Source organism: Spermophilus citellus, assembly GCF_964194105.1.
Source record: "Spermophilus citellus genome assembly, chromosome: 3".
NCBI classification, from domain to species: Eukaryota; Metazoa; Chordata; class Mammalia; order Rodentia; family Sciuridae; genus Spermophilus; species Spermophilus citellus.
Window position 1 is genome coordinate 2,040,774 of NC_138184.1, and position 24,286 is coordinate 2,065,059.

The 24,286-nt window shown below is 67.0% G+C and overlaps 2 protein-coding genes across 3 annotated transcripts; both read left to right on the plus strand.

Annotated features, from left to right (window-relative positions):
- The first annotated feature begins 238 nt into the window (after positions 1-238).
- On the plus strand, positions 239-2,332 carry S1PR4 (sphingosine-1-phosphate receptor 4). Its single transcript, XM_081284838.1, has one exon. It carries the CDS (start codon positions 263-265, stop codon positions 1,412-1,414), a length of 1,152 nt encoding a protein of 383 aa, XP_081140964.1. The 5' UTR covers positions 239-262; the 3' UTR covers positions 1,415-2,332.
- A 2,563-nt stretch (positions 2,333-4,895) lies between these two features.
- On the plus strand, positions 4,896-18,995 carry NCLN (nicalin). 2 transcript variants are annotated; one of them, XM_081283059.1, is made up of 15 exons: positions 4,896-5,224; positions 8,933-9,123; positions 9,577-9,721; positions 11,053-11,147; positions 12,470-12,550; positions 13,214-13,317; positions 14,685-14,773; positions 14,858-14,997; positions 15,106-15,284; positions 16,129-16,216; positions 16,342-16,380; positions 16,494-16,657; positions 17,153-17,206; positions 17,317-17,395; positions 17,525-18,995. In XM_081283059.1, exons 1-15 carry the CDS (start codon positions 5,041-5,043, stop codon positions 17,582-17,584), a joined length of 1,692 nt encoding a protein of 563 aa, XP_081139185.1. In that variant the 5' UTR covers positions 4,896-5,040; the 3' UTR covers positions 17,585-18,995. The 2 variants fall into 2 exon arrangements, with proteins under 2 accessions (XP_081139185.1, XP_081139186.1); XM_081283060.1 differs by having other exon boundaries at positions 16,497-16,657.
- Positions 18,996-24,286: the final 5,291 nt, after the last annotated feature.

Consider the following 24,286-nt stretch of genomic DNA (forward strand, 5'->3'; position numbering starts at 1 on the left):
GGGAGGGATGGCGAGTGCCAGGTGGCCCCCTCCCCTTCTGCTTTCAAGGACCCGCGGGGGCAAGCGGGGCAGTGGGGTGTCGCTGCAGAGGGCCTCCCCAGAGTCCGGGCAGAGCCCGCCAGCCGTTGGGATGCCCCTCCCAGCCCTGGGCTGGCCCCCACCCTGGGGGTACCTTGAACAAAACAGGAAATTTCAAACAACAGGAAACCGAGGCCAGGCAGCCAGCTCCACCCTGCCCGGGCCTCAGTCTGCCCGGGAGGCCATGAACGCCACGGGGGCCCCACTGCCCCTGGACGCCTGCCACCAACTGGCGGCCGGTGGGCACAGCCGGCTCATCGTCCTGCATTACAACCACTCTGGCCGGCTGGCGGGGCGCGGGGGGCCGGAGGACGGCCTGGGGGCCCTGCGCGGGCTCTCGGCGGCGGCCGGGGGCCTGGTGGTGCTGGAGAACCTGCTGGTGCTGGCGGCCATCGCCACCTGCATGCGCTCGCGGCGCTGGGTCTACTACTGCCTGGTCAACATCACGCTGAGCGACCTGCTCACCGGCCTGGCCTACCTGGCCAACGTGCTGCTGTCCGGGGCCCGCACCTTCCGCCTGGCGCCCTCGCACTGGTTCCTGCGGGAGGGCCTGCTCTTCGCGGCCCTGGCGGCCTCCACCTTCAGCCTGCTCTTTACCGCGGGCGAGCGCTTTGCCACCATGGTGCGCCCAGTGGCTGAGAGCGGGGCCACCAAGACGGGCCGCGTCTACGGCTTCATCGGCCTCTGCTGGCTGCTGGCCGGACTGCTGGGGCTGCTGCCCCTGCTGGGCTGGAACTGCGTGTGTGCCTTCGAGCGCTGCTCCAGCCTGCTGCCCCTCTACGCCAAGGACTACGTCCTCTTCTGCGTGGTGGTCTTCGCCTGCATCCTGGCCGCCATCCTGGCCCTCTACGGGGCCATCTTCCGGGTGGTGCAGGCCAACGGGCAGAAGGCCCTGCGCGCCCCGGCCCGACGCAAGTCCCGCCGGCTGCTCAAGACGGTCCTCATGATCCTGGTGGCCTTCGTGGTGTGCTGGGGCCCGCTCTTCTGCCTGCTGCTGGCCGACACCTTCGGCTCCACCGTCTGGGCCCAGGAGTACCTGCGGGGCATGGACTGGATCCTGGCGCTGGCCGTGCTCAACTCGGCCATCAACCCCCTGATCTACTCCTTCCGCAGCCGGGAGGTGTGCCGGGCCGTGCTGGCCTTCCTCTGCTGCGGGTGCCTCCGGCTGGGCCTGCGCGGCCCCGGGGACTGCCTGACCCGGGCCGCCGAGGCCCACTCTGGAGCGTCCACCACGGACAGCTCACTGAGACCCAGGGACAGCTTTCGGGGCTCCCGATCGCTCAGCTTCAGGATGCGGGAGCCCCTGTCCAGCATCTCCAGCGTGCGCAGCGTCTGAGGCGGCACTGGGCACAGGCACCCGCGAGGCCCACGGGAGGGGGCTTCTGGCCCTGTGGCCTTCCTGCTGACGCCGAGCAGCTTTCCCTGGGGCCCTGGACAGGGCGGCCACTGTCCACCACGGCGGAGAGCACCTGCAGCAGGTGGCAGGTTGGCCAGGCCCCGGCTCCGGGGCGGGGGGGCGGGCTGGGGGGCTGAGGCCTGGACTGCAGGGTCGGTGCCCGGGTCACCAAGGAGCCTGTGTGCACGGGGTGACGACGCGGGGGCCACGGGCTGCTGGCTGTGTGCGGGGGCAGGTGTGTCCTTGCCCCAGGGTCACGCACGTGTGCTTGGGAGTGTGGTCCTGAGTGGGGTGTGTCTGCCGGGGCAGACTCTGTGTGTGAGTGTGTGTGGCAGCCGCTCCCTGCGCTGTGGGACACCGGGCAGGCCGGTGACGTGTGCCCTCTCTCTTCTCGGTCACTGCCCTTGGGGGATGGACTTCTTCCCCAGCTCTACCTCTGCATCTTCTGGGGACCCCAGACGGGGGCCAGCGGGGGGGACGAGGCCCAGCCCCCTGGCCTGTGTTTCCCCCCTCACTGTGAACCCAGCTCATCACGGAACCCAGGGTGACAGGCAGGTGCTGCCAGGGCACCTGCACCCAGGGGGACCGTCCAGTGACGGCGGACGCGTTCTCGAGAGTGGAGAACAGAGCCGCCCATTTCAGGACACTCCGTTGACCTAGTTTACATTAAATGGCAGCCGTGAGGCCCGGGGCCCGTGGCCGGCAGGACCTGGGCTTTCCACGCACCTGGGCCTGGCCCCAGGGGCTTCCTTGCCCGGCCAGCCCAGGGCTCAGGAGAGGGGTTTTGGGATGCCCCCGTGGGTGCTGGGCATTGGTAGCCCACCCAGGTGGCCGTTTCTCTGCCGCACCAGTGGAGGTGGCGACTGGCGACTGTTTCCCCCGCTGCCCGGCCCTGTGCCCACCGGCCATGCGTGGCTACACAGAACTCATTAAAACCCACAAACCTGAAGGTTGAGGTGCCACGTGTTGGTTCCCTGGGGCCACAGACGGCCTCCGACGGCAGGGCCACTCCTCCGCTGGGTTCTGGAGGCCGAAGTCAGGGTCCAGGTGTGGCCAGGGCTGGCTCCTGAGGCCCCTCCAGGGTCTGGTGGAGGCTGGCGGCCTCGGTGCCCTGGGCTCTGGGAAGCTTCTCCTGAGCTCCCCTCCATCGCCCTGCACTGGATGGGCCTCACCCCCTGGGCCCCAGTCCTGCTGACTCCGGGGCTCACTGGACATGTGGGGCAAGCTCCCGGCGCCTGGCGAAGGGCCTGTTACCCCAGCTTCCTGCCTCTGCTCGGGGCCAGGGCAGGCAGGTGGGGTCCAGGCAGGAGGCAGGGCCTGGGCAGCCCAGCCCTGAGCCTGTCTCTGTGCCCTTGGGAGCTTGACCTTGAGCTGACCTTTGGCATCCCCTCACGTGGCCTCCCTGGTCTGCCCCAGGACTCCTTCGGGCTTCGCCAGCTGCCCAGGTGGCCTCCACCCTGGCTCCAGTCCCTGAGTCCACATGCCCCTCCTCTGGCCCTCACGCTGCCTGGGCCGTCCCAGCACCCAGCCTGTGGCCCCGTGCACAGGCGTCTAGTGACCCAGAGCTCTAGGAGCCCCTGCTGGTCTCAGAACCGGCTTTCCCGCCTCACTTCCACACAGCTGTCCCCAGGAGCTGCGCCTTGGGTGGCTCAGGGACCCCCTGCCCGGGTCTAGAGCTGAGTAGCCACACCACCGGCCTGTCTCCTCACCTGTGGAGCGAGGCTGGACACGGCGGCCTCCTGGGACGCTGGGAAGGTTCCAGAGACACAGCGCATCGCATGCTTTTGTTTTGTTGGGGGTGGTTGGAGCCCAGGCCTCGTGCTGACCAGGCTGGCCTCCCCACTGAGTGCACCGGGCCCTGCGGGTCCAGCTGTCAGCCTGGCCTGGGGCAGGGGTGGTGGAGGGCAGAGGTGTAAGGGACGGGGCCAGTGAGAGGCACGCACCCCAGGATCAGCTCTCCTGCTGCCCACCTCCTGCACCCAGGGCCTCCCTGGAGAGGCCTGGGGCAGCCGGAGCAGGGTCCGCAGACGGGGTGCTCAGCAGGTCTGCTGGGGGCGACACTACCCATCCATGCGACCACCGTGTGTCTGTATTCTGGGACCTGCTGGGCCTGGGAGGAGAGGGGAGCCTGCCGTGTAGACACCCCAGAAGCCACGTCCAGGATCAGGCGCCGGCGTCCAGGATCAGGCGCCGGCTATGCATCCGCCCGAGGTCCACACCGTCCGCACCTTCTCAGAACACCAACACAGGCTGAGCGCTTACAGCAACGGCTCTTTCTCTAACCAGTTTGCACTGATGACCTCAAATCCTCACCTGCCTCTGGTGGTGGGTGAGGAACTGCAGCTACTGGTCATCAACTTTGACAGCTGAGGAAACTGAGGCTCAGAGAGGGCACAAAGCTGGGAAAGGAAGGAGCTGGGATTTGAACTTGTGCTTTTACTTAGTAAAAATGCCACTTCTCAGAGGGTACAGAAGGGAGGCCTTGGGTGACCTCACTGGAGCTTGGGATGTCAACATGAGGGCTGGGGCTCTGGCTGCACCCTTGGCCTCAGTCTTCCCACCTGTGCAAGGGGGTGTGGGTTACTGATGATCACGGCCCCCTGGCCTCCAGACACTAAGCTGTCAGGTTAGGGAAACATCAATAGGACACCCAGAGACTAAACTTTAATTTCTAATAAGTCACATTTTTTTCCTTTTCTTAGTATAAATATGCCTCAAGTAGAAGTAAGGGTAAACGCAAGGACGCCGCAGCCCCCGCACGTGGTCCGGCTCCAGACTACAAATCCCAGCGCCCCCTGCACCCGGTGGCCGCCGTCCCGCAAGGGTTTTCCCCTTTTCTCATTCATTCACCCGAAAATGGCGCTGCCGCCCGCCGGGGCCAGGCGCTGCGCTCAGGGCTCTGGGACGACACGATACTCGACTCCTGCAAAGGTCTGAGCCGTCGTCAGCTTGACATTTAAATTTGGGGGGAATTTTAAATTTTATTCCCCCGCCCCAGAAACTACAATTCCCATGACCCTTTGTGCTCGTGCGAAGGGACCACGACATCCAGGAGGACCAGCGCGCCAGAGAGGCACTTCCTCCTCCAGCTTTTCCTCCCGCATTTCCTTCCAGGTCGCAAGGTCACGTCCTGACCGCGTCTCTTATCTCCCCGCTCCGCGCCCCCACCCCAGCCAAGGCCAGGGTCTAAGCAAGTTCCACTGGAGAATGGCTGCCCAAAGCTAGGTCGTTCCCGACTTGGGATTCGTGTGAAATTCCGGTAGCGTTAGCGAAACAACCCCTCAGGGCTTCCGTCGGGAGTCCGCGGTGGGCCTACAACTCCCAGGCGGCTCCGCGCGCCCGGGCGGACTACAGCTCCCGAGAGGCAGCGCGCGCAAGGCTGCCCGCGGCGATGCGTGCAGGACCCCGGTGCGGACGCGGGCTGCCCGACGCGTTGCCCGCAGGACCCCGGCGGCTGCCCATGCGAGGTGAGTCCGCGGGAGCCGCGGCCGCCGTCCTGTCGTCCCGTCCCGTCCCGTCCCGTCCCGTCCCCGCCGCCGCCCCGCGCGGACCCGCCGCCGGCCAGGATGCTGGAGGAAGCGGGCGAGGTGCTGGAGAACATGCTGAAGGCGTCGTGCCTGCCGCTCGGCTTCATCGTCTTCTTGCCCGCGGTGCTGCTGCTCGTGGCGCCGCCGCTGCCCGCCGCCGACGCCGCGCACGAGTTCACGGTGTACCGCATGCAGCAGTACGACCTGCAGGGCCAGCCCTACGGTGCGTGCGCGCCCCGCCCCGCCCCGCCGCGTGCGCCGCCGAGCCCGCCGCCGGCCCGGCCCGGCCCGGCCCGCCCGGGCGGCAGACCCTGGTCCAGGCCCGCCGGCCACCAACCCCCGGCCCTGGCCAGGCCCAGGCCAGCACCTGCGCCGGCCCCTGCCGTCCACCAGGTCCACTGCAGCGCTCATCCTGGCCCCCTCCTGCGCCGGTCTGTGCGCCCGCGATGGGCTGCCTTGACCTGTCCGGTCCGTCCCAGTCCACCCAGCTCTCCGCACGGCCAGCCGCTGCACCCACCGCCCTGCCCTGTCCAGCCGACTCCGTCCCCATCCCTCGCCCAGGCCGGCCTCCGCCTGCTTCTGGCCTGCCCTTCGGTGTCCCCTGACCCCACTCGTGTTCCTTCTGTTGACACACGTCGCCCTCAGCCCAGCGTCCACCTCCTCCACCCAGAGCCCACCTGCTCCCTCCTCCCAGGCCTCCTGGGGTCCCTAACCCTGGCTCAGGTCCCACCCACGACCCCTGACCTGGACCTGCTCAGCTGCCTGCTCAGCTCTTGCCCCCGCCCCACCGTCTGCCCCCCCCCCCAGGTGCCCGCGGTCAGAGCGCCCTCTGTCGCCCCAGCCTTAGTGGGTTCCAGAATCTTCTGGTGTCTGGTTTGCCTTCCCTCCAGTCTGATCCCAGAGTTGAGTCTTGCCCTCCTGTCAGGGTCCCCTGTGCACCTTCAGGGCCATGTGGGGGACTGCTGGAGGCTAGCCCCGACCTGTGGACCGGCCTCTGCCAGGCCCCGGGAGCCAGATTCCCATGGCCTCTTGGATTCCCTCTGCCCAAAGTGGCCTCGATTCTTTCTAGAATGATGGTTTGTCAGCCCGGGAGACCCTGGGTCATGTCTGGGGACATGTGGTTGTCATGCCTGGGGTGTCCTGCCAGGAGGACAGGACAGTGTGGTGGAGGCCAGGGACACTGCTCAGGACCCCTCTCTCCCCAGGCGACTGTCCAGCCCAGTGTCCCCCGCGCTGAGGGGCCGTGGATTAGAATGAGCACTTCCCTCCAGCTGTCCGGCCTCTGCCCTGGGACAGGTCTTAAAGGGCGCTGTCCAGTGGAACTGCGTCTCTTGTCTGGTCTGGGAGCTGCCAGCCTCTGGTGGCCGAGGACGTGGTGTTTAGTGCTATTAACTACAACAAATTCAAGCGGCCACATGTGGCCAGCAGCTACCTAGCCGGGCAGCACAGCCCTGGAGTGCAGGAGGTTTTTCTAGAAGAGTCCACAGTTGAGAATGCCAGCCCCAGACCTCGGGCACCCTGCTTCTCCATGTCCCGTGTCACCGCCCCTGCCCGGCTCATCTCTACCTGTCCTTCCTGCGCACCCCACTTGTTACCAGCCCCTCAGGGGGCTGCCCACCTGGGCCTAGTGCTGCCCCTGCAGGCAGCCAGAGTGACCACACTCTACAGCCTTGCCCCCAGAAGTTGGCCGAGTTTGTGGGGCCTTCGGTTCCTCTGCGCCTCCGGGCCTTTGCCTCCTCCCTCCCAGCCTCTGCCTGCTGCCTCCCTGCTGGCCCTTCTTCCAGATCTCCCTTCCCTGGCCTCTCCCTGGTCCTGGGTCCTTCTCCTGGTCCTGGGTCCTTCCTATTCTTTTTTTCTGACCCGAGGTCTTCTCCCATGTGTCCTCCTCCCTGAACCCCACTTTTCCTTGCTCCTTGATGAGCCGTCCAGAAGCTGCTGGCCCCGCATGGGTGTGGCCTTCCCCTGGATCTGGCCTCCCCCGGCCAGGCCAGAAAGACTGGGGGGTCGCAGGGCCTGTCAGGTGGCCCCTGTTCTGCATGGTGTGTCCGGGAGGCTGGTCCGGGAGCCTGTGCGGGCAGGCAGGACCGGACAGGCCTGAGGACACTCAGCGGTGACCCCTCCCCTGGCCCCGGGCCTCAGCTCTGCCCCTGCCCGCTGCCTGCTCCTTGCCCAACTTCCTGTGGCCCCTGTTGGGAAACGTGGGCAGGTGTGGGGGCAGAGCAGGTGCCCAGCCAGTGGCCCAGCTAGCCCCTCCTGCGGTGGCACTCTGACCCCCCGGGCCTGGCTGCTCCTTGCTTGTGCCCCTGTCCCCTTCCCCTGAGGGCCAGGGATCTGGGCGGCGAGCTGGCCCGTCCCTGGGCGGGGCTCGCGTGGCCAGGAGCCTGTGAGGTCTGCCGGGTGGGGCTGTGCCCTGAGCCCCGCCAGCTGTCAGTCGCCCGGCCGCCGCCGTGGGACAGGGTCTTCTCCGCTTCCTGCCAGGGTCTCGAGCTGGAGGCGGGGCCACACCTGGCCTTGCGTCACCTGCTGGCTCCGCCTGGTGTCATTTGGGATGTCTGAGACCTTGGTCCCTTGCCTTTGACCTTGGGGGCTGCCCATGGGGCACGACCTGCCATCCCTTGTCCCCGGTGGGCTCACCTGTTTCTGGTACGCTCGAGGACCAGGCCCCGCAGAGCTTGGCGGTCGGTGCCTCTTGGAGGACGCTGCCCTGGTGGGCGCGCAGGCGGGTCCGTCCCTTCACCGCTGTGGAGAGGCTGCCACTGGTGGACCTTGGTGACCCGGGAGAGCCAGGAGCCAGTGCCCAGACCTGCTGTGGCCCAGGGGCTCCTGCAAGGCAGGAAGGGCAGCTCAGGGCCGGCCGGTGCCTCCAGGGCTGCCGGGTGGCCGTGTCTGTGGCAGTGCTGTCCACGTGGCTGGCACAGGCTCTCAGGAGAGAGGGGACGGAGGCATTTAGGGGCAGGGCAGGGGGTCTCACCACAAGTGGTTCTGCGCCCAAGGGACACTGACGTCTGGGGACGTGTGGCTGTCATGCCTGTGGTGTCCTGATCTGTAGGGGCAGAGACGGGGACGCTGCTCAGCACCTTGCCAGGCCCGGGACACCACCCAGAGTGACCAGCCCGGTGTCCACAGTGCTGAGGAGCCCAGGGTGCCCGCGGCTTGTCTTGGGGCCCTGGAGGGACCTGGCCTCTGCCCGTCCCTCGCTCCAGTGCTCGCTGAGGGAGTGGGTCGGCACGGACATAGGCAGCTGCTGGGCGTCCCCTGCCCGAGCCCCAGAGTGGTCACAGACTGGTCCAGGGCTGGGCTGAGGGTGCAGGCAGGCAGCAGGGGGGGAGCAGGGCCTCGGGCTGCTCCTGAGGGTCTGCTCACCGCTCTGGGCCACCAGTCCCTGGCAGGAGGCCCGGGGCTCCAGTCCCCGCACTCCCCCAGCTGACACCCAGGAGTTGTGCGTGGCCTCATGGGCCCTGGGCCCCTGTCGGGGCCAGACGACGGCCCGGGGCCTGTGCTGCCACAGCCCCTGGTTTTCTAGAAAGCTTGTGTCGAGGCCACCCGGGGGTCTGTCCTCTTGTGCCCGTGCGGGGGTCAGCCTGGCCCTGTGAGAGCCCTCCGGAACCAGGCCCGTCTGACACCGCTGCCCCATGCCCGGGTCCCCCTGCGCCCAGCCACCCGCGGGTGACCCCTTCATTTGCTGCCTTTGCATGCAGGACCGAGGCCATCTGGAGGCGCACTGGCCGGGGCTGCGAGCGGGCGCGTCCTCCTGACCCTGGCCGAGCTGCAGGGCCTGGCTGGGTCCGGCTGCACTGGGGTTTCCCTGCGGGCTGGGGGCTGCGTCCCCGAGGGGAAGGGACTCTGCCTTTTTCTGGCGCTTGGCAGTCAGGCTGTGGCCAGCACCGCCCATGCCGGGGGCTGCCAGACTGAGGGTGGCCCGTCCCCGCAGGCACCCGGAACGCGGTGCTCAACACGGAGGCACGCACAATGGACGCGGACGTGCTGAGCCGGCGCTGCGTGCTCATGCGGCTGGCGGACTTCTCCTACGAGCAGTACCAGAAGGCCCTGCGGCAGTCGGCAGGGGCCGTGGTCATCATCCTGCCGCGGGCCATGGCTGCTGTGCCCCAGGACGTCGTGCGGGTGAGCCCTCCCTCGCAAGGACCGAGGCTGTGCTTCCGGGTTAGCTGTGTGGCCTTAGGCAGGCTGCTGTGCCTCTCTGAGCACTGACGCTCCCTGGGGGCAGTTTTGTCCCCAGGAGATACTGAGTGCTGTCAGGTGTCATTTGGGTCTGGGGTGTCCGGCCTGGAGTGAGTGGAGGCCAGGGACACTGCCCAGCACCTTGCAGCACCCAGGACGCCCACCCCGGAGAAAGACAGCCTCAAACATGGTCAGTGGCCTGGGGAGGAGCCCTTGTCAATCAAGGGGACCTGGTGGCACCCACCGGAGACCCAGGTGGAGCTGCTTTTTCAGACGGGGTGGGGGTGGGCTGGGGGCTTAGTGCCAGGTGGCTGGTGCCCCACCCGAGGGCCCGCTGCCCCCAGGAGTGGCCACGCCAGGCCCCTTGTCAGCAGCCCGCCCACTCCCTCCCCACAGCAATTCATGGAGATCGAGCCTGAGATGCTGGCCATGGAGACCATCGTCCCCGTGTACTTTGCCGTGGAGGACGAGGCCCTGCTGTCCATCTACGAGCAGACCCAGGCCGCCTCCGCCTCCCAGGGCTCGGCCTCTGCCGCCGAAGGTAGGCTCCGGCCTGGGCAGGGCGGGAGGCGTCCCTGAGCAGAGGCCAGGTCGGGGGCCGCCCAGCCTGTGGCCAGGTGCTGCAGCGGGCCCCGGCACAGCCTCGGGCCCTGTGCCCCCATTTCCGTTCTGCGGGACACGGCCTGCTCGTCCCCTCTGGGCCAGCCTCTGCGAGGAGGCCGCTGCATCACCACCTTGGGGTCGCGTGGGTTGGCCGCACTTCCGGGGAGGGACGTGGCTGTGCTGTGCCCTGGGGAAGGTGGGGAGGTCAGCTGGAGGAGCTGCCCGGGCCTCCACCTATGGACAGCAGGGGCTGGGGTGGAGCTGGCCTGGCGTCCCTGTGCCACGGGAGAAAGACAAAGGGACCCGGATGGGGTGTAAGGAGCCGCAGGGCAGCAGCGTGGTGGCCCCGCCTGTCATCCCACCACGCAGAGGCCGAGGCAGGTGGTCAGCAAGTCCAGGCCCGCCCGGGCCACCTAGCAAGCCCCTGTCCAGAATAAAAGGCAAAGGCCGGGGTGCGGCCGGCTGGGCATGCGGGGCCCTGGCTCCTCCCAGCCCCAGGGGCAGGTGGGGCCGTGGACACAGGTGGACCTGGCCTGGCTCCTGGGGAGCGCCGCGGTGGCCGTCTGTGGGTGAGACCTGGCTGGTGGGCAAGGTTCTTGAGGTCCCGGGGGCAGCCCTTCACTCAGCCGTGTGCCTGTAGAGCAGCTGCCCGAGGGACAGGAGTGTCACCTTGGGCCTGAGCAGGGTCCCAGCCTGGTGTGTGTGGATCCTCGCAGGCGTCCTAGAGATTCCCGCGTGGCGGCCGCGGGGTGCTGGGTCAGGGCTTGGAGTGTGGGCGTGGCGGGGGAAGCCGTGTGCTGGGCACAGCTGGGCGGCCTGACCTGGAACACGGAGGCTCACACAGTTGCACCAGCCTCACGGCCAGCTCCTGGGCCCCTGGCTGCCCCCCGGGCACGTCCTGCAGGCCCACGGTGTCGTGAGGGTCCCGGCTGTCCTCAGCACTGGGGATGGGGCCAGGGCCTCGCACATGCCGGGCACTGGGAGCGGCGGGCCATGCCCCAGCCCGCTGGCCTCGAGACTCCAGGTGTGCAGCTGGCCTCAGCCGGGAGGCTGTTCCCTGTAGGCCGTGGAAGGTCAGGTTCCAGCAGAGCCTCAGGTGGCGGTCAGTGGCACGTGCCATGTGCCCAGGAGCTGGTGGGGGGCACCGGGTTCCTGTGTGCAGGTCTCAGCAACCACGTCCTCAGTGCCCTGTGCGGCTGGAGGAAGCCAGCTCTGGGCAGCTGGAGGACAGCCCCCAGCCCAGGTGACCCGTCCCTCTCCTGTTCCCAGTGCTGCTCCACACGGCCACTGCCAATGGCTTCCAGATGGTCACCAGTGGGGTCCAGAGCAAGGCCGTGAGCGACTGGCTCATCACCAGCGTGGAGGTGAGTGCCGGCCCTCCAGGCTCCTGACCCCCAGGTGGAGGCCCCCCGTGGCCCCAGAGCCCCGCGGGCACTGGCCGGGAGGGGCCTCTAGATGCGTCTGCCACGTCCCTGCTGCGTGCAGGAGGGTGGCCAATGAGGGTGGCTGTGCCATGCTCCCTTTCTGAGCGGCTTAGCTGACCCAGGGGCTCTTTCGGGGGGCTCATCCCCAGTGGCAGGGCCTGGGTACTCTGCTGTCCAGGGTCAGCCAGGCCGAGGGGCTCGTGGGGCGCTGTGGGGTGGGTCAGCCAGGCCGGGGCGGGCAGGACCCCTGGGCAGGGTTGCGGCCGCGGGCTGGGGTCCTTCCTGCCCGGCTCCCTGAGACCCCGCCAAGCTGTGGCCTAGCTTTCAGGGCAGCTCCCTGAGCCCTCACCTCTGGGGCCCAACCTGCCCACGTGGCCACCTTTTGTTAGTTCTGGAAGCTTCTGTGTCACCTTGTTGTTCACAGGGGAGGGGGGACCAGAAGCTGCCGGCCCTGGCGGTCCACTCCCTGGACCCTCCTGTCGGCTGGAGGCTGGGGCTGGGGTCGGCCCATTTTCTGGGGAGGGGCCTCAGTCCTGGAGCCAGGGTCAGGCCGCTCTTCCGCTGTCACCTCTGGGGTCACTCGTGGCCTGGCCGTCTCTGCTGAGGCTCCTGGGCTGTGCTGGTTGGTGGGCAGCTCATGGTGCGTGGCGGAGTCAGGGAGACCTGGTCACTGGTGGCCTCCGCCACCTGGACAGGGCCGCAGCACCCTTGTGCCACGGCTGCTACAGGGAACAGGCAGGAGATGCCCGTGATGGGGGAGGGGAGCGTGCCGTGGTGGCCCGCTGCTGGGTGGCAGCACGTGGCCCCCAGACCACGGCAGGCCCTGTGTGTGGCTCCGCTCCAGGCAGTGGGGCTGGCCCAGCCGGCTCCTGCCGCGTCACCTTTGCAGGGTGGCCTCTTCCTGGGGGGAAGTGGGTCTCGCAAGCCTCGAGTGCGTGTCCGGCTGGGCCAGGCCCGTGCTCACGTCACCCTTGGTGGCTTCCTGAGCAGTCACCATGGATGGCCTGGTCCCAGGGCTGAGCAGGCTGGAGGGGCCGGGAGGCCGGAGAGGCCCTGGGTGGCTGCCGTGTTGGGGTCACCTCCTGCTCCTCTGCCTCCTCCTCAGGGCCAGCTTCACAGCAGGTGGGGCCCTGTCCCCCTCTGCCCTGTCCCCAGGGGGTTCTTGGGGCTCACGGGGCCGGGACACCCCAGGGAGGAGGCGTCTTCTGGAGCTGGGCAGCCACCCGTCTGGCTGGTCCCCGGTCACGGCTTTCTCTCCACAGGGGCGGCTGACGGGGCTGGGTGGAGAGGACCTGCCCACCATCGTCATCGTGGCTCACTACGACGCCTTCGGGGTGGCCCCTGTGAGTGCCCCTGCCCGGAGCCCTCGGGGGTTCCGTGGCCGCGTCCTCACTGTTGGTCTTGGCACTGGGGTTGAGCCCGGGGCTCGGCGTGTCCCCGCCCTCCTGTCCCTCCTCCTGAGACAGCGCCTGGCCTCGGGCCTGTGTCCCCTGCCCCAGCCCTGAGCTGCTGGGGTGAGCTCTACGTGACAGGAGTGTCCAGCCAGTGTCCTGGCACATCCCGGGCCTCAGTCTTGCTCCAGAGCATCGTGTCACCCTAGAAGGAAGCCCGTCCCCGGAGCAGTCCCCGTCTCCTCGTCTGGTGCTTCCCCTCAGGGACCACTGTGCCCCTGGGTGGTCCCAACACTTTCCTCTTCCCCAGAGCCACTTGTCACCCACAGGGGACCCCGTGTTAGGACGTACAGATGAGGTGAAGGCAGGGGCAGGTGGTCGGACGGTGCCCTGCAGCTGGGCACCAGGCTGGGCAGCTGTCACGCGGAGGCCGGGAGGCCTGGGTGCTGCCCTCAGGGAACCAGTCGGACCTTGCTGGGGCCTCGGCCTGCAGGTGTGGGATGCGGTCAGTCAGGACAGAGGGGCTAGCCGTCCAGCCGGGGGCCAGAGCTGGGCCGGAGGCGAGCCTGGTGGGGGGTTCTCGGTGACCGCTGGCGGTGGGCTGTCTCTCCGCAGTGGCTGTCCCTGGGCGCGGACTCCAACGGGAGTGGTGTCTCGGTGCTGCTGGAGCTGGCCCGGCTCTTCTCCAGGCTCTACACCTACAAGCGCACCCACGCAGCGTGAGTGCTGGCACCCGGCGGGCGGTCGGTGGGCGGGGCTCTGGCCAATGATGAAGGCGTGAGGTGCTGGCGTGCAGCGGCCAGTCACACTCTGGTGGCATCCTGCTGAGCAGCGTCCGGCCCTACCTGCTCCAGGACAGGACACCCCAGTTATGACAGCCGCCAGTGTGCCCTAGGGCAGGGTCCCCTGGAGAAGTCAGGGCCACTGTGCCCAGAATGTCCCCAGCCTCTCTCGTCCCGGGTGCTGCCTAGTGCCTGTGGCCGTGTGCAGAGCATCTGCGCCTGCAGCCAGCAGCAGGGGCCTGTCCCACCCGTGGCTCTGGGCAGCGGACACTTGTCTGTCACCTGCTGAGCTGTCGCAGCCAGGCCATGGGGCACAGGGTGGATGGCCCCTTGGAGCAAGTGGCTGCACAGGGACCCCTCGGCGTCCTTGCCTGGGACACCGCAGACACAGTCCCTTGTGGACGCAGCTGTGTGTGGACTGTGGCCCTGGCCAGATGGCCTGTAGATCGTTCATGGACTCGCTCTGGGCAGTTGTCTTGCTTGCTCAGGGGCAGTGGCGGGCAGCCTGGGGCCCTGGCACAGTGTGAAGGCCGTTCTGATGGTCTCTCGCCCTGACACACCCTTCGTGAGCATGTCCCCTGCTCTGAGGTGTCCTCCGGCGTCCATCTGAAATCCCGGCCCGAGGGCAGAGCCAATTCCTGGCCCAGGGTGCCCGTGGACCTGCAGTCTCTGTAGTCTCAGGGCCGCCTGGTGCCCGTGTCTCCTCTGCCCGGGGACCAGCCACCAGGCTAAGTGGTCTCCTGGCCCCACAATAGCCACCTTCTCACAGTTGGTGTTGACCACGGCCCTGTTTCCACGGAATGCCACCTGGAGGCCCAGGAGTGTGAATTTGGGGGACAGTTTTGCCTCAGGCAGGGACAGTGGGAGGCAGGGGGACCTCCCTGGGGGGCTCCAGGCAGGGCCAAGCCCCATGGCTGTCAATACAGCTGGCCACCTTGGAAGTGCAGGGTGGCCCTGGCAAGTGGACGGTGCCAGAAGACCCCTCTGTATTCCTGGCGTCTGCGTCCCGGGCCACCAGCCCAGTGTCTCCTGCTCTCCAGGAGCTCGAAGCCATTGCAGTGGGCCTTCACCTGAGACAGCCCTCCCGCCCCCCCCTCCCCCCGTCACCCCACTCAGTGTCTGGGGACATGTGGCTTCATGGCTGGGGACTCTTGGCCTGGAGGCGGTGGAGGCAGGGATGCTGCACCAGAGAACAGCCCCAGCGTCCAGAGCCCAGGGCAGAGGCACATTCTTGCTCTGGCGAGGCCCACGAGCTGCCCGTCCTCCGCCCAGGGTGCTGGCTGTGACCCGAGGCTCCCCCCCAGGTACAACCTCCTGTTCTTTGCTTCTGGAGGAGGCAAGTTCAACTACCAGGGGACCAAGCGCTGGCTGGAGGACAACCTGGACCACACAGGTGGGTGGCCGGGGCAGAGCAGCACCCAGGGGCCACGGGACCGCCTCCTGGCTGCCGCCACCTCAAAACCCTCCACGCCCACAGACTCCAGCCTGCTCCAGGACAACGTGGCCTTCGTCCTGTGCCTGGACACCGTGGGCCGGGGCAGCAGCCTGCACTTGCACGTGTCCAGGCCGCCCCGGGAGGGGACCCTGCAGCACGCCTTCCTGCGGGAGCTGGAAACGGTGGGTGCCGTGGCCACTCTGGCTGGGTGGGGGGCGCCGGACCTGCCTCGGGCTGTGGGGCATCAGGGCATGGTGGGCAGGGCCACCCTGACAGCGCTGCGGGTGCAGGTAGCCGCCCACCAGTTCCCCGAGGTGCGGTTCTCCATGGTGCACAAGAAGATCAACCTGGCCGACGACGTGCTGGCCTGGGAGCACGAGCGCTTTGCCATCCGCCGGCTGCCCGCCTTCACCCTGTCGCACCTGGAGAGCCACCGTGACGGCCAGCGCAGTAGCATCATGGACGTGCGGTGAGGCCTTCCAGAGCTTCCTTAGCCCAGTGGGGTGGGTGGCCGCAGGACGGGGCCTGGAGCCTGGGAGGAGGGCACCGCCAGGCAGGCTCCCCAGTCCTGCTGTCGCCAGGCGAAGCCGCGGCACGTCAGGGACCGGGGGCTAAGGAGGGTGGTGACAGTGGGGCCGCAGTCCAGGCCGCGGCCCCTGGCCCACCCTGCCAGTCACCGTCTGCCACCCACAGTCCAGACCAGGGCTCCCCCAGGACACTGTGAGCACTGGGTTCTCGGGCTGCGGCAGACTGGGCCCCTGTGAGGTCTGTGAGGGGCCTGCTGGGCGGGCCTGGGCTGTGCCACCCTCTGCCCTGGCTGAGGGCGCCGTTCCCCCGGGTGCCCCGGGGCTACAGGACAGGGCCACAGACAGGGCCTGCAGCCCCAGGGATGTTCCCGTCCTCGGGGCCATGTCCTCGCGCACCAGGGCCCAGTTGCCTGGATGGCGGCCGTCTGCTGGTCACACCTCCATTGACGTGGGGCCATCCCCGGGTCTCCTCACGAGGATGCCGGTCACCAGACATGGGTCCACCCACACAGGTGTGGCCATATCTCCACCACGCCTGTGTGCCAGGCCTTGTTGGGGTGTGGTCCGAGGTGGACGCGAGCTCTGGGGACACTGTCCGCCCCTGCACAGGTGTTGGAGGTCTACCCTCAGCTCCCTGCTAGGCAGGAGGCATGCGGGGCAGCACGCGTGTCCCCAGGGCTCAGCTGCCCATGCCGAGCACCGCTCCTGTCGTCCTGTCGGCTGTGGGCACTGCCCATGCTCAGGAACCACCTGACCACGAGGGACCCTCCCGCACCCTCCCTGCAGGTCCCGGGTGGACTCGAAGACCCTGACGCGCAACACGAGGATCATCGCGGAGGCCCTGACGCGGGTCATATACAACCTGACAGAGAAGGTGAGCCCCGCCCGCGGAGCCCCCACCGCTGTCCAGGCCTGGACTCGGGGCCGCTGTGCCCCTGACTCGTCTTGTGCCTGGACACCGTGGGCCGGGGCAGCAGCCTGCACCTCTTGTCTCTGCAGGGCACCCCGCCAGACATGCCCGTGTTCACCGAGCAGATGGTAAGGGCCGTGTGGGTGGGGCCGTGTGGGCGGGGCCGTGTGGGCGGGGCTGGTGGGGCGGGCGGGCCAGTGCTGGGCTGGGGGCTGCCGTGACCTTGGCCGCCTTCCTGCAGCAGGTCCAACAGGAGCAGTTGGACTCGGTGATGGACTGGCTCACCAACCAGCCGCGGGCCGCACAGCTGCTGGACAAGGACGGCACCTTCCTGAGCACGCTGGAGCACTTCCTGAGCCGCTACCTGAAGGACGTGCGGCAGCACCACGTGAAGGCCGACAAGCGGTGGGCGTCTGGGCCGCACCGGGCGCAGCAGATAGGAGCAGGAGGAAGGAAGGATAAGTAGAGACGCAGGTGCCCCCGAGCAGGTCTCTGCCAGATGGCGGGCGTCCAGCCCCTGCCGCTACCCGGAGGCCAGGCAGGTGTGCCCTTGGGCCTCTGCCGGCCGCCTTCCACCCTCAGGCGCCTCGTAGGGCCCTGGTGCCTTGGCTGGCCCTCCTTGTGGCACCAGGCAGGGCCTCGTGCTGGGCCGCCACCTGGGCCGGGGTTTTTTCCAGCCCCTTTCAGTTTTCAAGAGCACATTTTAATACCTTCAGAAGAACGCGGGCAGGCGACAGGAGAATCCCTGCAGCCTCCCTGTGGGGACGGTGGATGGCCCAATGTCTAGGAGTTCTGGTATCTGGACCACTGGCCTCTGTCTTGGTCCCAGAGGCTGTGGGGACAGTGCACAGCCTGGCGTGTCAGTGTTGGCTGACCTCTGAGCACATCCTGTCTCCCCAGGGACCCTGAGTTCGTCTTCTATGACCAGCTGAAGCAGGTGATGAACGCCTACAGGTGAGTGGCAGGCCATGACAGCCAAGCGGGCCACGGACCTGGGGAGGCGGCCATGCTGGCCCTGACTCACCCTGCTCTTCCCTGGCCACACGGTCCCCTGCTTCCCCCAGGGTCAAGCCGGCTATCTTCGACCTGCTCCTGGCTGTCTGCATCGGCGCCTACCTCGGGATGGCCTACACGGCAGTCCAGGTGAGCAGCGGGCAGGGCCTCTGGGACGGGGTGGGCCCGCCAGGCCTCCGCCCAGCCTAGAGGCAGCAGCCTGCAGCACCTCAGCCTCCCCGGTCCCCACGGCCTCACCCCTGGCCCTGCCGCCCCCAGCACTTTGACCTCCTCTACAAGACCGTGCAGAGGCTACTGGTAAAGGCCAAGACACAGTGACCCGGCCACCCATCCACACCCGCCACGCAGGAAGGACAGCACCCCTGGCCGTTGACACTGAATTACAGTTTCCGAGCCGCTCTCCAGGCCTGGGGCGTCTTTCTTTCTCTTTGCCGTGGACTCCCCTGGAGGAGGGCGCGGAGCCGGCTGGGGCCAGGCCTCGGACGCGGGAGCCAGCATGGACGAGCCCCAGCCCGGGGCCTGCCCAGCACACGCACCTTACGGAGGAAGCCCAGCTGCAGAGCTGGGGTCAGACCTGATCCTGACCTTGGCAGTTGGCTGTCCTGGACGCCCCTGGACGCCTGGGTCTCCTCTCCATCCTGCTGCTGACCTGGGTGTGGTGACACTTCTCCCTCCTCCCACTTGCTGGCTGCAGCCTCTAGGTCTCAGGATTTGGCCATTTGTGGCCTCCCCTGCCCACCGCTCCACGACACCCCCTGGCCACCAGGTGGACATAGCAAGCAGATGGGGCTGGTGCTGAGCCTGCCCCCAGGTGGCCACTCCCGCCACACCTGCGGGTCACTAGCTGGTTGCTGCCCCTCTGCCTGCTGGCCCTGAGCCCAGAGTCTCCACATCCTGCAGCTCCAGGCCCCGCTCCCTGCTGTGCCCTGGGCCCTGCCCTGCACCCCCAGCCAGTCCCTAGCGCTTCCTGTCCCCACATGCCCCGCGGCTCCCCACGTGCCCCACGGCTCCCGCAGGCCGCCTGTCCCTTGAGCTCACCCGCCCCAGGCTCCTCACGCCTCTGTCCATCTGGGAAAGAGACAGTGTGGGGGAGCCGCCCTCTGTCCCAGGAGGGATGTCTGGAGAAGGGGTGTGCCCTGGACCACTCCTGGCACCAGGAGGAAGGTCTGGGCCTGGGGACCCTGACCCCGGAGCAACTGTGCAGGGCAGTGCCCTCAGGGAGGCCCGCCTGTCCCTTCCTTAGCAATACCATCAGTGTGTTCTCTGGGGGCATCGGCTGCAGAGACCTGGCGGGTCAGGCTCCAGGGGCGTCGTGGTTCGGGGCTGGCCCACCACAGCTGTCCGGCCCACCTGGCTCGTTGGGTTCTGGCTGTTGGTTCTGTAGCCATGCTTCTGTCCCAGACAGCCGCTGGCAGCCCCCTCCAGACCCTGTCTGGAAGGACAAGGCCACCTTCCATCACCTGCCCAGTCAGGAGCCCAAGGCCAGCACAGGAGACTGCCCTAGCCCAGGCTACCCTGGCACACGTGCACTGGTGTCCACGTGCTGGCCCAAGGCAGCGCCTCCTGTCCCGTGAAAGGGCTTGGGACCTGCTGCCCACTCCTCTGGGTGTCTGCTGCCCGGCAGGCATCTGGGCCACCTCCTGCCTGCCTCCTGGGGAGGTGACCCACTGACCACCCGGGGCTCGGTGGTGGGATGCAATAGACCCGGGTGGGAAATAAAGCCATATTGAATGAAGAGCCTGTCCTGTCTGGGGGCTGGGTCACCCCCACCTGCCCCCGGGTGCCTGGTGCTCCTGGGGTGGGGTCTGAAGTGCCCATCTGCTCTGCGGGGGGAGAGGGGCAGCTGCTTCCTGCAGCACTGGGAGCTGTGGCCTTGTCCCCCATGGCTGCCTTCTGTTTTGGAGCCCGATGGGTCACGGTGGCCTCCATCAGTGTCAACTGCTGGTCCTCCCAGAGAGGGTCTTAGGCTGAGGCTCAGGTGGGTGGGAGTTTCGGGGACACCAGCTCCACATGGTGCCATCACAGGGTGAAGGCCGCCCCAGGCCCCGGGAACCCAGCAGGGGCACAAACCCTGACCAGTTGACCAGGGAAATGCAGACCTGGAGACCCCTGGGCCCCAGGCTCTGCCCCATCTGCCCAGTTCTGCGTCTAGCCACACGTCAGGCCAACTGCCCGGAGGTACTGGCCTTCCTTGTGGGGAGAAGGGGCAGGGAGGGGTCAGTCGAGCCGAAACCAGGGTGCTGGGGTCCAGCCTGAGAGCAGGGGTGCAAAGTCCCTGGGGCAGAGCAGGGGAGAGGCAGGGAGGGGTCGGCAGGTCCTGCAGGCCCTTGGGTTCCCGGGGAGACTGCTGGGGGCGGAGCCACACTGGGCCGCAGACAGGAGCTGCGACCAGGCGCAGGGGATGAGCAGGTCCTGGTGGGCAGAGCCAGAGCCAGACCAGGGGGACGGAGGGACAGGGGGAAGGCCCATCCCCAAGGGCAGTGGCTGGGCTCCTGTCCCCGCTGTGGGCGGAGCCACCTCTTCTCAGACGTGCAACCGTCACTCTGGCCGTGGCTCCACCAGGTCCTCCAAGAATCGGGGACAGAGTCAGACCAGCACCGCATCCCGACCACCTCTGTCCTCCCAAACCACGGGAATGCGGGTGGAGGTGGGGCCTGGAACCGCCCGAGGTGATGGGGGCGGCATCTGGGGGAGGGGAGATGGGCCGTAGGGAAGGCTCCTGGACACGGAGAGGGTCGGTACACTGGCCAGGACCCTGGACCCCTGGGGACTTGGGGGTGGCTGTGGCTGCCCTGGGCCCCATGCGTTGCGTAGCCCTGGCAGAGCCAGACCCCCGGCTCGGCGAGGTCTGGGGTCTCAGTGTGGCCACAGGAGCCTCCGGTTCAGGCTGAGTGAGCAAGGGCAGCTCCTGCTGTCCCCTCCCCTGTTCCAGAGGGAGGTGGCTCTGGCCCCAGCCGGGACTCAAGCCAGTTGCTCTCCTCTCAGTCACGCACACAAATGTTTCTTTTCCCTTTTTTATGGAAAAATTCCTTGATTATAACTGAAGTGAAAACCAAGTGAGCAGAGCCAAGACCGCTGTCCACAGGGTGGCGCCCTTCCACACTCCGTGTACAGTGCCTGTGTGCTCGTGCGCTTGTGCATGCGTGTGTCTGCATGTGTGTATGTACATGTGTGTGCAGTGTGTACACCTGTGTGTGCGCGTGCGTGTGGGCTCTTACTCTGGAGCTAGGGTCACAGGGTCCACTGTGTAAAACCTGGCCAGTGTTTTATGAGCCGCTTCTTGTGGGCTTCGCAGGCACCTGCCAGTGGAGGGCCAGGTCCAAGGTGTCCCTGAGCCATGTGCTCTGAAGCCACCAGTCCAGATGGTGAGCACAAGCCCCCTCGGTACCCAGAGTGCCCAGGCCCCCGTGGCTGCTGCAGCCCACAGACGCCCAGGTCTTGGTGTGTGGCCGGGGCCTTTGCCGGAGGCCCTGTGCTGGTCCTCCAGGGGTTTCAGCCACTCTAGATGACCAGCACCGACAGCCTCTGCCAGGCTTGGCTGTGGCGCTGCTGTGTGGGCACAAGGATGGGGACAAGTCTGGTGGCACCCTTGAATGTCTCCAGGTGGTCCCTGGTGATGCCAGAACTGGGCTGGGCTTGGGACCCGGCCGGGGAGGAGTGGCCCAGCCAGGATTGTGCAGGGTGCAGAATGGGGGGAGGCTGGAATCAGCCACGGACAGGGACGTTCTCAGACTGGGACCAGCTGGGGTGGCTTCCTCAGAGTGGGAGGGTCTGGGGTACTCTAGACAGACTCCCCGAGGGTGGGACTCCAATGACATCAGAATGACAAACGCACAGCCAGGCGGAAACCAGAGCCTGATGCCTTGGGGTGCTGGGCAAAGGTCCTGGGGCAGGAAGGCCTGGCTGCTGGAGGAGAGCAGTGCACAGAGGGTGAGGCCTTGGGTTCTGTCCTCAACACAGTGGGGTGGGGAGGAGCAGAGGAAGGTGGCTGACCTTCTCTGAGTCTGGAAAGGTCACTGGCTGCCTGAGAATGGTTGTGAAAATGAAATGAGACGGCACCAGGGGCCAGCACAGCGGGTACTTCGCGGCCACCCCCAGGGGACAGCAAACACCCTCCAGTGAGGCCACTGTGGCCTCCCCGGGACCCAGGAGGTCAGTTCCAGTGGCTCTGACCGCTGACTGGAGCCACACCCCCAAGTCGTCTTCCTCTTTTGAGATGGGAAAGGGCCTCACTCAGGTGCTGAGGCTGGCCTCAAACTTGCCATCCTCCTGCCTCAGCCTCCTGCGTCTCTGGGATGACAGGCATGGCCCCGCGTCCTTCTCTGGCCCTGCCTCTCTGGCCAGGTTCCCTGGGAGTGGTCTCCTTTGAACTTCACAACCCGGACTTTTGAGCCCTGGCTTCTGCACACTGTCCTTCAACTTGCTTCCTTGGTGACAGTTGGTCCCGTGTCTGGGGACGCTGCCTCTCCTTCATATTTAGAAAAGCACCTGTGGGGAGATATTTCAAGTCCAAGAAATTACTCTGTGACCCCTCAAACTATCCCCTCTGCTTTCAGCTTCCGAGTGCTTCTCGCCTGAAGCAATGATCAGCTGAATGGGGAAGTGTTCTCACCCCATTCCTGCTCCTGGTTATTCATTGGATATGTAGATCTGTCACTATATAGTGACAGGATGAGGAGGAGACCCAGAGAGATGAAGCATCTCGCCTGAGGTTGCACAGCACAAAGGAAGGCAGCTGGCACCAAACAGCTTACCCAAGCAAAGGACAGCCTCACCCAGAGACTCCGCTCGGCAGATCCGCCCATTCAAGTGCCCGAGTCAGCGGGCATTGGTGCCGTCACGGAGCCACAAACCGCTGCCTCTACCCACTTCTGGAATGTTCCCACGCTCCCCAAAGAAGGCTGCTCCCACTGCCCCTCCCGTTCCTCCGGCTAATCCACGCTCTGCCTCTCAGTGAGTCTATTCCAGGCATTTCCCATTAACGGGATCGGGCACCTTGTAGACCCGGGGCCTGCGACTTTGGTGCCGCTGCTGTGGCTTAGGTCTGGGGTTTCCCCCAAAGGCCAGGTACTGAGCCTGGTCCCTGCGTGGTGCTCCGGGTGCTGAGGCGGTGGGAGGGTCAGGAGGGGGCCGCGCCCTAGGGAGATGGCAGGGCCACTGCCCTTCTCCTCCCACACTCCCTTTGCTTCTTGCTCAAGGGCGAGGTCCACACCCCTGCCAGGATGGACGGCGGCCCACCATGACAGCTCCAAGACCTGAGACCAGGATCCACAGCAAGCCTGGCCTCCAGGAGGTGATGCCCTCAGGCACTGGCCACAGCCACGGGACAATTCTCCAGTGGCTGGGCCAAGAGGCAGGGGCCTGGGCAGTGGTCCAGAGTGGGGCATCGCCTGCCAGAGTGCCCAAGGCCCACAGCCCTCTCTGGGCCTGGGTTCCTCACCTGTCAAACGGGTGGTAGGAGCGGCCATTAGCTACCGAGGACCCAGTGGATGGGCTCCTGCCATGAGCCTGGTGTGCAGGAAGTGCTGGTGGTGGACACCCAGTGAAGAGCACCCTCCACCAGGTCACCCTGAGCTCCAGCACGGGCTCCAGCCTGGCAGGCACCGGCCTGCTGCCTCCTGAGACCCCACGGACAGCCGGCTGCAGGCCAGGGCCTGGTGCTGAGCGGCTGGGCTTCAGCATGACTAGCTGACCAGCAGGCCGGGGCAGAGCTCACATGTGCAGCCACTGCCACCTCTGTCCTCTGCACTTTGGTTCTGTCCCCTCAGAAAGTGCTGCCCAGGCCCTTCCAGCTTACAGGGACGGATCCTTACTGTGGCACAGTGCCTCTGGAGGGGGCCAGGACCCAGGAGTCAGCAGTGGGGACTTCTCAGGTCTCATGTGGGGACCAGGGACTGGAGCCTGGCCGTGCAGGACAGGGCATCAGCTCCCGGGAAGTGCTGGGCCCCGGTCAGGATCTAAGTGGCTCTGCAGAACCTATGGGGTCCCTGAGCCCCCGACACTGGAGTCTAGAGGTGGGGGCTCCCCGAGCAGGTCCAGGTCTCCTTGGAGCTCCACCCTCCCCACCTGTGGCTGAACATGGCACTGGTCCCCAGAGAGTCTCAGCAACGCAGCCCAGGCCACACCGAACACCCACCCTTCGGTTCACAGGGCAGCGGGGCTGTAGGCAAGGCCCTGGGGACTGAGCCAGTGGTTGGGTGGTGGGTGGGGGGAGGCCAGAGGGAAGCCGGGCCCTGGCTGCCACCTGCCCTGGTTTCCAGGCCGGAGAGCCCCAGGCCAGCTACCACCTCCAACAGTCCCGACTCCCTGCGGTGAGAGTCTACTTCAGACACCACAGCCTTGGCCCCTAGAAAGCTCCTTTTGCCCTTGAGGCACGACGTCAATTTCCCCTGTAAGACAAATCTGCTCAGGATTGTTTTAAGATTTGGTTGACACGGAGGAGAGCTCGCTGTGAGGGCACCACCAAGGCCCCCAGGGGTCGGGAGGACCGAAGCTGCGGCCCCGCGCCCGAGGGGGGATCTGGCGCAGCTGGGAGCTGGCGGAGACCCCAGATCCACACAGGCCCCGCGCCCGGAGAGCGGACAGGCCTCGGGCAGATCCGTGACAGTGCGTGGCACAAGTCACAGCAGCTGGGAGGTGTGAGACAGGCCGGCGACCCGGGGGCGGAGGGACACACGGCCCTCATGTCCACACGCGAAGGGTGGCCTGGCCACGAGCAGAGTCAGGCTGAGACACGGCGCCCAGACGTGAGCCAGATGAGACCCTCTGCAGGGCCACCCTTAGGATCCCAGGGTCTCAGCGCCGCAGAAGCAGCAGAGCTTGGTGGGTGCGAGGTGGTGTCGGGTGGGAGGGGCTGGTGTCGGGTGGGCGGAGCTGGTGTCGGGTGGGCGGGGCTGGTGCCGGGTGGGCGGGGCTGGTGTCGGGCGGGAGGGGCTGGTGTCGGGCGAGCGGGGCTGGTGTTGAGTGGGAGGGGCTGGTGTCAGGTGGGAGGGGCTGGTGTCAGGTGGGAGGGGCTGGTGT